The sequence below is a fragment of the Phasianus colchicus genome, chromosome 1 (genome assembly GCF_987193195.1).
Source record: "Phasianus colchicus chromosome 1, bPhaCol1.hap1.1, whole genome shotgun sequence".
Taxonomy (NCBI): Eukaryota; Metazoa; Chordata; class Aves; order Galliformes; family Phasianidae; genus Phasianus; species Phasianus colchicus.
In genome coordinates, this window is record NC_143436.1 from 122,810,977 (window position 1) to 122,824,415 (window position 13,439).

At 42.2% G+C, this 13,439-nt stretch overlaps 1 protein-coding gene across 1 annotated transcript; it reads left to right on the plus strand.

The window, feature by feature from the left end:
* The first annotated feature begins 3,938 nt into the window (after positions 1-3,938).
* On the plus strand, positions 3,939-12,212 carry RBBP7 (RB binding protein 7, chromatin remodeling factor). The gene is made up of 12 exons (XM_031596051.2): positions 3,939-4,097; positions 4,225-4,369; positions 6,580-6,722; positions 7,206-7,379; positions 7,673-7,788; positions 8,262-8,422; positions 8,847-8,973; positions 9,064-9,141; positions 9,691-9,767; positions 10,184-10,241; positions 11,019-11,129; positions 11,734-12,212. The coding sequence occupies exons 1-12, from the start codon at positions 3,956-3,958 to the stop codon at positions 11,800-11,802; spliced, it is 1,401 nt and encodes a 466-aa protein (XP_031451911.1). The 5' UTR covers positions 3,939-3,955; the 3' UTR covers positions 11,803-12,212.
* Positions 12,213-13,439: the final 1,227 nt, after the last annotated feature.

The following is a 13,439-nucleotide window of genomic DNA, read 5'->3' on the forward strand; positions in this document are numbered from 1 at the left end:
GTGAGTCGTGCCTTTCCCTTTAGATGTTCCTGCTTTGTTCCTTGTAAAACAAAAACTATTGTTTGCAGAGCATGTATGCTATGTATCAGGATGAAACACAGCCAGGCCTAGTCAGCAGTGAAGTTACAGAAACAAGCTGTCACTAGGCAATCCCAAATCCCAATCACGTCACCAACAGGGAACAAGAAAGTCCAAGATGCTGCAACAGCTCAAGATCAGGGTATTGGTTAGGTGCAGTTTTTTAATGCAGAGTTAATAATTGCTGTGTAAATACAAAAAATAAAATGCTGGATGAGCAGTTAGAAAAAGAACACTGTCACATTTCAGAAAACTGTGACTGGATGTTTCCATCACTTAATATGAGGTGTGCTGTTCTTGTGATGGAAACAATGCTTTATTTCAAGCAGGCCCAAAAAGGCTGTGCAATGGTAGCAAATGCATTAGAAAACAATAAATAGTGGGGTGCTACTTTACTTCTCCAATGAGCATTTTTGGGGTTTTGTTCAAACTTGATCTTCTCTAAACAATTTTCTGAGATGGTCATTCACAGTAACAACTACACTTACTTGTGGAGCTGTTGCTGTGAACATCCATCAGCTCTGCATAATATATAGGAGACATAAGCATCAGCAAACCGGCTAATTCTTTGCAGAGTAATAAATCAGCACACATCTTCAAGCTGAAAATTAATAACTGAAGATTATTTTTCATAAGTATATCTGCCAATTTGAATCATGACGCAGCGCATACAACTGAGAATGCAGAAGACAGATTCTTTAAAAAACTGAAATGAAAATGCAGTGTTTCATGCTTTGGTTTGAAAGGAGTATAGCTTAACAAAATAAAGCTCATGATTCAGGTCACTGTTTTACTTCAGAATTAATTTATGCTATATTTTACACATACTGCCTATGATGAACAATGGCCTTGGATAATTACTTTCCTTACAAAGCGTGGGGATCAAAGGATATGTTTTAGATGTGAGGTCACAGATATGACCATGCTGTTGAACTGCAAATAACCAGCCAAAGAGTTGATGATGTGTATTCTTTGATAGCTCTATTGTTTATAAGCTGCCTTTTCCATTAAAATCTCCAAGTGAGAAAAGCACTTAACACTAGGACTCTTCATCTTTTGTGGATTTCAAATAAAAGCAAATTTGGCTATGTGCAATTGCTAAAAAGGAAAAGAGAACTGCAGATCACTCACTATTTTGATATATATATGTGGCAGATTTTGTTCATCAGAAGCAGCACTGCTCCTCACAGCCCATTAGAATCCAACTTGATTTACAACCTGTAAAAATTAGTGCAGGGTTGAGGAGCAAGTCTAAATTCATTACTCAGCTAAGCCCTACATGACATCACTGAAAGACAATTTTGCTTATCGCTTTCAAAAAATTCATGTTTTACTCATCATATTCCAGGTAAGTTGTGACAAAAAAAAAAAAAAAATACTGCTGTTTGTAGCAAAAGGAACACACAGCACCTCGTCCAATGTTCATACAGGCTTGAGTCCATCAAGAGTCCATGAAATCACACTTCAGTGAGAGCTAACAGAGATCACTAAAAGCCAGGAAGCCTAACAGAGATTTCCTTTATCCACTATTTGAGTCTTAAATCATCAACACGCTGTAACAACATACAGGCTCTAAAAAGCTCAGTCTTCACTCTAACATTTCAGGAAGGCCTCAGCACTTTGTAGGATTAGACACATACTTGGCAGCAAACACCAAAACAACTATTAAGTATTGCCAAAGGCAAGCTGGTAATACATCCAGCATGGCCAAGGCCCTGTGTTGGTGTTAATACGCTCACTCCACACACTGCCTATCTAGTAGATTATTTTACAGCTTCCAGTTAATTCAACCAAAATCAAGTTTTGAATATGCCACACATCTCTTTAGTTCCAGTTTATGCAGGTTTAAAAGGAAGACTAATAAACTGTTATTTAGCTTCTTCACTGAAAGATTTCTATTTTCGATACCGTGGCCAAAAAAGCAGTGGTTTGTTACAGAATGCTTCCTGCTGAAGAGGCTGGCTGGCTACCTCAGCCTCCTTCCCCAATTCCCATGCTGCAGTCTTTGGCTGCTATTCCCAGCCCCAGTGCACGCCAACCTCTCCTAGGCATAAACATTTCCCATAACTGGATTCCTTGTTTGAAAAAACTGGAGCTCAGACTGTAGAAGGCTCAGCCAACTGAGTGTCTTCACAGAGTGAAATTAAAAATGCTGGCTCTTTCTGGCTGAGTGTTTCCCTGCCACTATCTCTAGCTGAGCACAGCAAGCTCCACCAAAGAGCTGATTTCAGCCCTTCCTGGGGCTCGAGGAATGCGAGCCTCAGCAGCACAAGATTCACAGAATTACCGAATTGTAGGGGTTGGAAGGGACCTCTGGAGATCATCAAAGCCAACTCTATGCTAAAGCAGGTTCCCTGCAGTAAGTTGCACGGGAAAGTGTCTAGGTGGGTTTCAAATATCTCCAGAGGAGGAGACTCCACCACCTCTCTGGGCAGCCTGTGCTCTGTCAGGTTCATATGGAACTTCCTGTGTTCCAAATGTGTGCCCACCGCCCCTTGTTCTTTTGCTGGGCACTGCTGAAAAGAGTGTAGCCTCATCCACTTGATTCTCGCCTTTTAGATATATATAGGCATTGATAAGATCACCTCTCAGCCTTCTCTTCTTCAGGCTGAACAGCCCCAGGTCTCTCAGCCTTTCCTCATACAGGAGATGCTCCAGGCCCCTCATCACCTCTGTGGCCCTCTGCTGGGCTCTCTCCAGAAGTTCTGTCTTTTCTGAACTGGGGAGCCCAGAACTGGACACAATACTGCAGATGTGGCCTCACCAGGGCAGAGCAGAGCTGAAGGATCACCACCCTTGACCTGGGGGCCACGCTCTTTTTAATTCACCCCCGGATACCAGTGGCTTTCTTGACCACAAAGGCACACTGCTGGCTCGTGGTTACCCTGCTGCCCGCTGAGACCCCCAGGTACTTCTCTGCAGAGCTCCTTTCTAGCAGATCAGCCCAACCTGTACTGATGCATGTGGTTGTTCCTTCCCAGGATCACTTGTCCACGCTGAACCTCATCAGGTTCCTCTCTGCCTAACTTTCCAGCCCGTCCAGGTCGCTCTGTATTGCAGCACAGCCTTCTGGCACATCAGCCACTCCTTGCAGCTTTGTACCATCAGCACACTTGCCGAGGGTGCACTCTCCCCCCCCTCCTCCATGTCACTGATGAAGATCACAGAATCATAGAATCGCTCAGGTTGGAAAGGACCTTAAAGATCATCAAGTCCAACAGCAACCTGACCGTACTACCCTAACAACCCTCCACTAAATCATGTCCCTGAGATGTCTGCTCCCTGAGTTTAATACTGAATTGATGGGAAGACTGCAAATCACAGCATGTTAACGGACCATGCAGTTCGGAGGTGTCTCTGAATACTCAGGGGGATGTGGGACAATCTAACTCGGTTCCCAGCTGCTTCCATTTCCATCATCGCGCACGGGGACGTTCCCTGCTGCTCCTTTCAGGTCATTACTCAAAAGCCGACGGGCTTCCCGCCCGCAGACTGCAGTTAAACAGCACCAAACCCGTCCTCTCGCACCTCCGCCGGATTTGCTTTGCTTAAAGCCCCACCACGCGGCCTGATCGCGCCCACACCTCTCGCCGTTCCCCGAGCACGCCCGCCTCTTTCATCCTCGCAGAGCCGCCGGGCCCGCCCCTCACAGCGGCACGGACACACCCGACCCCTCGGGCCCCGAGTCCCGGCGCCCCGCGGCCCCGAGGCGCTCAGCCGCTCCCCCGTCCGCGCCCCATCCCGCCCGACTACCGCGGCGCACCCCGCCCTCGGGACCGCCCCGCCGGGCGGGACACCGTCCCGCACTCGTGCTCCCCCCCCACCCTTTCCCCCTCCGCGCCACGCCATTGGCTGCCGCGTCGGGTGGCGGTGGCGCATGCGCCGCGGCGCGAGTTGGAACTCGGCGAGCTGGCGCGCGGCGGGAGGAGTTGCAGCGGCCCCGGGCGCCGTTACCTGCCGTGCTCGTTTGTTGCCGCCTCTTCGCGTCGTCTGTGCGTCCGAAATGGCGAGCAAGGAAGGTAGGAGACCCCTTCTCCGTCGGGCTGGGATACCTGTGTGGAGAGAAGGGCGGCGGGGCTTCCCTCCTTCCCCCCCTCAGGGTTCTCTGGGACCCCGCTCTGAGCGCTGACCCCGACTCTTCCGCAGTGCTGGAGGACACGGTGGAGGAGCGTGTCATCAGTGAGGAGTACAAGATCTGGAAGAAGAACACCCCCTTCTTGTACGACCTGGTGATGACACATGCGCTGGAGTGGCCCAGCCTCACCGTGCAGTGGCTGCCTGATGTGACCAGGTGAGGGAGCGATGCGGTCCTGGAAGGTAGCGGTGGGCAGAGAGCTCAACGTCTCCCGTGCCTGGCTGCGTGCTGTGATAGCTCCTTCTGCTAGCCTGTTCGTTCTGCTCCGTCTGTCTCTTTTAACCACCTTGGCAGAGTCATTCAGAGCACCCGAGGCTGCAGTGACTTGCCTTAGAATCACAGGATCATTAAGGTTGGAAAAGTTCAGTAAGATCACCTAGTTCAACCACCCATCTCACCGTGCCCGCTAACCACGTCCCTCACACGGTTCTTGAACACCTCCAGGGTTCTCTCTCACTCTACCACCTCCCTGGGCAGCCTGTGCCACTGCCTCACCACTCTTTCTGAGAAGAAATGTTTCCTAATACCCAACCTGATCTCCCGGCTGCAACCTGAGGCCATTCCCTCTCATCCAATTGCTGTTACCTGGGAGAAGAGGCCAACCCCCACCTCACCATTATCTCCTTTCAAGTGTTGTAGCTCAGTAAGGTCTCCCCGGAGCCTACTTCAGACTGAACAATCCTGGAACTCCCCTTTGTAAGTGTGTGACAGTTTGTTTCACTTACAGCACTCCAAACCCTTTGGGTATGCAGGAGTTTTGAGAAGAAACGCTCCATGTTGACTTGAGGTGTGAGGAGAGAAATCTTTGGCATTGTATTGAAACGTGTTCTAATGCACTTGTTCGTACTGTCTTCTCTAGTGTATTGTCATTAGAAAAAGAAATGTGCTACAGTAACTTCTTCTTGAATGCTGTTTTTCTTGATGTGTGCTACAAATTGCTGTTCTGTGGAAGCTATCTTGTATCTGTATTCTTTTGTTACAAGATTGAACTTAAAGGGATATCTTTCTCATAAGACTGACAATGTCCTGGTTTGTCCCTGGCTCACCCTCAGCTTCAGGTATTTTGATCTTCCCATTCTTCCACCTGTCTCTGGAAGTGTACACTCACTGGTCCATTCCTTAGAGAATTTTGGAGATGGGACTGCATTCTGTTCATAGTGTCAGCTCGTATAGACTTTAAACGGTCAGAGTAACCATTCAGGACTCCATCAAGATAGTGGACAAGGACCACTTCCCTTGTGTTGTTGTGAGCTGGGTACAGCTAGCTTTTAAGGTATATTACACACAGAGTTCATGCAGTAGTCCCAGTGTGGCTACTTTTCTCAGATAATCAGTTGTATACTAGGCTGTTTGGGAAGGGTGTTGAGAGATGTGAAGTAACTAATGATGGCACAGCGAAAAATGGAGTGGGGGCTTGAGGGTGGAGCCCTTGTGAGGAACACTTCTGCTTGCCTCGTATTTTGCAGATTGACTTAATGTTCAGTTTAGAACCTGGTATTTCCAGTTATCGAGTGTCAAAAGCTGTAAGCCATTTAAGGCAAGGACAGTCCCTTTGTATGACACCTGGCATGATGGGACACCTGTTCCTGATGCAAGTAAGTGTGTGTGCATTGTGTGTACGTTGTCTTTCACCCTCTCAAAATGTGTGATGATGCCTTGGAAGTGGAATAAATAATACCTACAGTGATTTATGATCACCCCAGTCATACCTATTTGCTTGGACTCTGATAACCTGAGTGGTTTTTGGTTATTTGTTTTTCTTGCTTTATAGAATGCAGAAGCTGCGTGTTTTTGACTGTTCAAACTTTATCCTTTCAGAGATGAATGACACTGCCCCTTCAGCTTTTTACTTATTACTAAATACTGTGTTTAACTGCCAGATGAGGAATTTGATTCTAGTTAGGTAGGATTTGTGCAGAGTTTTGAAACGAGCTTCTGAATACTTTAGTGAAATAGCTAACAGTAAACACTTTTAAGAGAAGGCTGCAGTTTTTCTTAGCAGTATAGAACCATAGTGTTGATTGTTTTTAGAAACAGTATTGTGCAACTGCTAGGAGGATTAAAGATTTAAGTAGGTATAAGTATCACTCTGTAGCTACTGTGCAAACTTTAATTGTTGCATTCAAGCTGTAATGGCAGTGTTTACTGGCTTTTATTGTCACTCTAACCTTGCTGGTTGTATCATTGGATTGCGTCTGTTAGATTCGGGTTCGCTCTATTGCACAAGTCTCCTGTGATAAAAGATCTCTTAAGCCAGTCTTCTTTTTTTTCCACACCCTTAAGAAGTTTGGATCTATTGTTGCTAGCTATCAAACTTCTAGAACTGAGCACGCTTTTTATTGCATTAATTTTTTTATTCTAAACAGGCCAGAGGGAAAGGATTATGCTCTACACTGGCTGGTTTTAGGAACACACACCTCTGATGAACAGAACCACCTGGTTGTTGCGAGAGTCCAGATACCCAATGATGATCAGTTTGATACCTCCCAATATGACAGTGAGAAAGGAGGTGGGCAATGCACGCGTTCTTCAGTTGTGTGTTAGCTGTAGCATTAGTAAGCATTCTGTCTAATGGTATTATGACTTTATTAAAAGCTGGCAGGTACTTACCAGTTCACACTAATTCCATATCCATATTTTTGGATAGTAGCAACTAAAAAAAAGTTGTTCTTCTAACATTACAAGTTTCAGTTCACATTATGATATACAATTCCTCTTAGCGTTTCTGCCAGATCTGTTAGTTGTGATGAAAGCTGATATACACCTATCTCACATAGTGATTAGAGCTCTGAAAGAGTTTGTTTGATAAATGATTCCGCATACTTGAAGTGTTAATATTGTGCCATGTTATTCTTAACTGTCATAGGCTTTATTGTATTGTTATTTTAAGATGCTTACTATGGTTTCTTGAAGTGGGGGAGAAACACAAAGTGCTGTTTAATGTTAACTGTTCTAAATGGATTATCAACTGACCCTTTTCTGTCAAATGCAGAGTTTGGTGGGTTTGGATCTGTGACTGGCAAAATTGAAACCGAGATTAAAATTAACCATGAAGGCGAAGTGAATCGCGCTCGTTACATGCCACAGAACCCGTGCATCATTGCTACTAAAACTCCTTCTGCTGACGTGTTGGTATTCGACTACACTAAACATCCTTCAAAACCAGGTGGGTCAGACTGTTTGAAGCTAAGCAAAATGCTTCTGTTGCTGGGTTGTACTTGTATTTAGTTGTAACTGGGAATGTAGGTAATGAACACTGGATAAGGAGGCACAGATCTTCAGTGACTTTAACTGGTCGTGCTTAACCATTAATCAGCCTTCACAGAAGCAGCACTCTACTAGGAAACTGTTGTGTAAAATACAATTGTTGTAACAGAAACAAAGTTCTTAAGTAATAAAGGTGTTATCATGGATGATGTGCAAGATGAAGGTAAATGAAAGGAATTTCTTCTCTTTCAGACCCAAGTGGAGAGTGTAATCCAGATCTTAGATTAAGAGGGCACCAGAAAGAAGGCTATGGTTTGTCATGGAACTCAAATTTGAAAGGACATCTCCTCAGCGCATCAGATGATCATGTAAAAAACACATCCTTTTTTTATCTCCTTAAAAAAAAAAAAAAAAAAAAAGGTGACAATAGACAAATTGGGGAAGAACAGGATGAGTGTAGCTTTATATGTGGAGAAGCTCTAACATGTTGTATTAGAGAATATTATGTTGGTTGACTTTGGCATGCAATTGGCAACCACTTCTTTGTAATGTTCTGGGTGAAGTAAGAACAAAATGTTCTTACTGCTGGAAGAAATTGGAGTACCCTTGAAACTGGCTTGGATTCGAGGCAATACATTAAAGACTGTCAATGATCAACTGAACTAATAGCCAACAGATTTTGTCGAGCTTTATAAGTGAAACACAATGTACTGGAATAGGAACGTTTTTTGTAAATTGCTATCATGACTTTAGAATAATTCTTGGGCTTTGAGTTTTCTGCAAATTCATTAATAACTCAGTTGACTTATCACTTATAATAGACCATGATTCTTATTTACAGACTGTGTGTTTATGGGACATAAGTGCTGCACCAAAAGAAGGCAAAATTGTTGATGCAAAAGCAATCTTTACTGGGCACTCTGCAGTAGTAGAAGACGTGGCATGGCATCTGCTTCATGAGTCTCTGTTTGGATCTGTGGCTGATGATCAGAAGCTTATGATGTAAGTTAGAGTAGTGCTTGATGGATAGTGCTGCTGTGTGCTGTCAGTGGACCAGTCCAAAGCACTTGTAATGTTGTTAAGAAATGCATGAATTCTGGGATAGTCTAATATAGCTTTCTAGTGCAATCAGTTGTAACAATGCTGCAGAAGCTCTGAAATCTGCACATCATATAATGTGTTCTTATAATGTGAAAGTAAATTGTAATTAATGTGTATATCAGGTTCCTGATGTAAACTGCTTATGTATAGTAGACAAAAGTCCTAGGAGGATTTGCAATTAAAAACTGTAGATTCAGTCTAGTTTTAGTAATACAGTGGTTTCTGAGCGTGTACTGTAGTTAATAATAATAACCTCCCATTAAAACTAATGCTTGTTCTCTTTCACTTTCTCTTCCCTCTTCCCCCAAACCCTTTATTGTAACAGCTGGGACACGAGATCTAATACTACATCCAAGCCAAGTCATTCTGTAGATGCTCATACAGCTGAGGTCAACTGTCTGTCCTTCAATCCATACAGTGAGTTCATTTTAGCAACTGGTTCGGCTGACAAGGTACTTACTTGTCTTTACCTTAAATTTGAACATATTCTTAAATGATAACTCTAAAGCCATTATAGTAATAATGTCTTTTTCTTCTCCCAGACAGTTGCTTTATGGGATCTTCGAAACTTAAAATTGAAACTTCATTCTTTTGAGTCTCATAAGGATGAAATTTTTCAGGTGGGAAACTTTTCACGTAAGCTGTAACAAAAACTAGATGAATAGTGACTTGGAGAAGAACGTGTGGGTTTTTGCATGGTGACTAACCACAACAGATAAGTCTGTTAAAAGAAGTACTGAATTGTGGTTCCATTAATAAGGGATAGTACTGCATAGTTTCTTTCCATGCTTGACAACTTACTGCTAAAAAGATAGTGGGAGCCTGCAACCACCCTCAGTGAAGATAGAAATTGTCCCTAAAACATCTTACAATGAAGAGAACTTGAGTTCATATCTAATATTGTGAGCTCAGCTGTTTTAGTAGTGTCCAAGCAACAGGCAATTATATTCATGATATCTTAAATCTGCTGCACTGAAATCATGTTGGCTGTTCAGTTTGAGAAGTTGTATGACTTCAGAGCAAGAGTTTGAGTTATAGGGTGGCTGTTGTGCTAGAATAAACTAATTTATTGAGTGTAGTTGTTAAGAACTGCTGGTCAGGGGACAGTTATTCAATATATGCCTTAGAAACGAGTAGTTGTGCTCCAGTCAAATTGTTTTCTTTCATAGGTTCACTGGTCTCCTCATAATGAAACAATCCTTGCTTCAAGTGGTACTGATCGTCGGCTTAATGTGTGGGATCTAAGGTGAAGAATAATTCTTTTCATTTACTGTGGACATATATGCTGAAGAAGCAGCTGCAGATTTGCCTTATTTGTACAGTTCTCCAGCATTTCTTAGCTCAGACCTGGTCATCTAGTTATACAGTAGAAACAGCACAACATTTCTAATGTTACTTTCCTGTGAGATTTTATTGCAGACAAAGTTTTTTGCTGTGTTTAGTAATTACTGATTTTTGCCTCAGTGAGCTTCACAAGTTAGATTTTATTTCAGTTGTGATAAGGCAAATGATGCCTTATACCTGAGGCTTGTGATTTTTCAACAGTGAGGGAAACCAAAAGTGTTAGCAAATTCTTGAAACAAAGGCTAGGAGCTGGTAACTTAAATTGACAAAGTTTGGAATTTTGCTTGTTAATAAAAGGTTTAAACTACTTTCTTACAGTAAAATTGGAGAAGAGCAGTCTGCAGAGGATGCAGAAGATGGGCCTCCTGAACTCTTGGTATGCTTTTCTCCTGGTTATAGTCTGCTAGCATGGCAGCCTGTATGGCAGTATGATTCCTTATCACTATGCTCTTAAAAGTGCAGCAATTCTTACCTCGCTTTTAATCCACGGCTCTGACTTGCAATAGGCTTCCTCTACTCAGTTCTAAAGACAGCAGTTTTTCAAAGCTGTACTAGACATGATTTACACATCTTCATTTTTGACCACACTTTGGCCACATGCCTGTCAGCACTCATCTATAACTAGAAGCATGTCAAGCCACCGCCTCTAATTGTGGCTCTTAGAAGAGGTCCTATGTAGGTTCAGAACCTTACTGGTGTAGAAAGTCTGAAGCTTAGGTTTTGTTTGATTTCCTCAGGAAATAAACTAAAAGTGTTTATAGCTTGTTTTCTCAGTTTCATTTGTAAACTATTTGTGCTCATGTGATTAGATGAGAAAATGGATATAAAATGTGACAGGCTTATGTAACCCAACCTTTCATGAAGGAGCAAAGTTTCAAGGATGTCACTTGATTATTGCTGTTAGTAAATACGAACTGTTGTTTTCAGTGCTGTCTCAGGGATTGCTTCCACGTCTGTATGTGATGAATTGAATGTGTTGTTTTATCTTCTTTGCATCTGTATTGTGAATCTCTAGTAGCGACCTTTTGCTTCTGTAGTTATTCCCAAGTTAAATTCATTAGGTTGATTTCAGGTTTTTAACAGAGACAAAATGACTTACAGAAGCTTGTGTTCTTTGTTGTGTTTTTTTTTTTTTGTTGCTGTTCTTTAACAGTTTATTCATGGAGGACACACTGCCAAAATTTCAGACTTCAGTTGGAATCCTAATGAGCCTTGGGTCATCTGTTCTGTATCAGAGGACAACATAATGCAGATATGGCAAATGGTGAGTGTCAAAACAACTCATGAGTTTCTTCTGAAGCTTGTCACATAAATGAAACTGGAATGGCTGCTTCTCCCTAAGACAGCTTGCAGCTTCAGTGACTGAAAGCAACTCTCCAGTTAGTTCATATTATTTTAAATTACAAGATAATCGATCAAACTCCCATAAATATTGAAGAAAACACTTTACAAGAGCATAAATCCTATTTTTAATCGAGGAAAAAGCTAAACAGCCTTAAACTGGTGTCAGAGGTCACCCTTTCAGTCTTAATACTTGTTCTTCAACTTGATTTGTGTGCTTAGGCTGAAGTTGGAATATGCCCAGAAAACAATATGCTCATGTTAAGGAATTCAGTGGTTAAGATTTATCTAAATAAAAGAATGTGGGAGAACAAATGCTGAAGTGTAACCACTGTGTGCATGTTCCTGAGTTTGGTTGCTCTTCAAGAAAAGGCAGGGAGAGGTTCCCCTTAAGATAGGGGTGATCTCTCTGCTGTCTTTGTGTTACCATGTTGTTTTTGGTAGTGTTTTTTTTTTTTTTTTATTAAGTGTAGTAGTTGTCTTAAAAATGATTGTCTACCACTTGTAATGTAACATTTTGTCTTTAGGCAGAAAACATTTACAATGATGAAGAACCAGATATAGCAGCAGCAGAACTGGAAGGTCAAGGAACGTAACTTCTCTTCCCTGAGGCAATACTGGATGTGACATAGTAATATAATTTGTCTACTGTATAAATATATTAAGAAAAAAAAAGGCATTGCATCAAAACAAGAACGTTATTAATTGGGCACAGAAAGTTTTGTGCAGTCAAGTTGTTATGGGATACCCATGGTTATCTGGGCATCTTGAGCTATTGTATACTGTACAGCAATTACTTTCTAGGGAAAATAGGAATGACTGAATACCTGTCTCTTTTTAATCAAACTCAGTGGGTTCCTGTAAATCAAGTCCTAATTTTTCCCACAATGAAAGTGGGGAGGCAAAGAAAAAAAGAAGAAACTTTTATTAATATGTAAAAAGAGCTTTTCACTTTTACATAACACTTTTGGCTTGGCTTTGCATAAATAAAATTTATTTGATAGAATATTTAATTGTTGTCTGTTGATTTAAGGTGAATGTTTTCTTGCTTGTATACAAAATAGAATCGGTCATCAAGGTTGGAAAAGACCTCCCTGAGTAAGGGAAGTGTAGTACTTGAAGATTTTCATGATGTGAAGTCTAGGAATTGATACTGCATGGGTTGAGCCCTCCTGTAGCTTTTGCTGGTTTAATTCTTACTTTAAATGCAGCTCAGGCAGTTGTCTAAAATACAATGATATGTGAAGGAGGCTACCAAGACATTAGCCTGCTGCTGGGCAGTAGCAACTAATTTAACAGGTTCTCTCTTCTGTTCTTCCTTTTCTCTCCTCTAATGCTGTGAGGGAGAGCAGGTAAGAAGCTGTGTGGATGCTTAAGCTGCTGCCCAAGATCAACCCACCACTCAGCCCTTCACTTAAAAAAGTCTACTACTTAAGATGAATATTCACATTTTTAAGGAGAGTTTTGAACAGGAAGGAGCTTCGATACAACATAGGGTGGTCTACATGGGAATGCTGTATTTTGGATGTTCCTGGATCTAGTAGCTTAATGTGTCCCTTTCTTCCAAGCATCGATACTTGGAAGAAAGAATACAGTTCAGGAGTTCTTGTTTCTCAGGAAGATGCTCTTCTATCTACCACCATAAGCTGACCTCCTTCCAGCACGTGCCCTCCCAGGCATGTCTTTTGGTCATTATCTGCAGCAGGTTATCATCCACCTTCTGGTACATAAGGTAAACGTTGAAGAATGCCAATCTCTTGAGACCTGCTGGCTGCTTTGCTTAGTGTGGGATGTGCAGGAAGTGAGAGTGAACGTGTTCTCTGAGTGTGGTTTTGATTAGATATATAGATACCAAAGAGACACTGTGGGTGGCTGCTGTGAAAGTGAGGGGTGTAGCCTGACCCAGCCAGTAGTACAGGGACCATGTTTCTGTCCCTGCTGTCAGGCTGACACCAGCTCCACCCACACCTCAAGCTCACCCGTGAGGCACACGTGATGGTAAAGAAGAACCCAGAGTCCAATATATTAAGCATACTTATTTACTTAATCTATACAGAATTGAGTAGATAAAATTTCAGATTCACATTAGTGAAAAATCTCTACAAAATGTTTTTGAAAAGCAAAACAAAGACTGCCTGTTCATTTATCATTTTTTCCTCATGAAAGCAGACATGGGTTGTAAAAATAAAGCAGTGTGTTTAGCACAAACTAGATTTCTGCATCACTTTTTTTC

Bases quoted from the DNA above. Each gene is read 5' to 3' on its own strand.
- RBBP7 (XM_031596051.2), top strand. From the start codon at position 3,956: ATGCGCCGCGGCGCGAGTTGGAACTCGGCGAGCTGGCGCGCGGCGGGA. The intron at 7,789-8,261 runs GTAAAAAACACA...TCTTATTTACAG, and splicing joins TCAGCGCATCAGATGATCAT to ACTGTGTGTTTATGGGACAT. The intron at 9,142-9,690 runs GTGGGAAACTTT...TTTCTTTCATAG, and splicing joins ATAAGGATGAAATTTTTCAG to GTTCACTGGTCTCCTCATAA.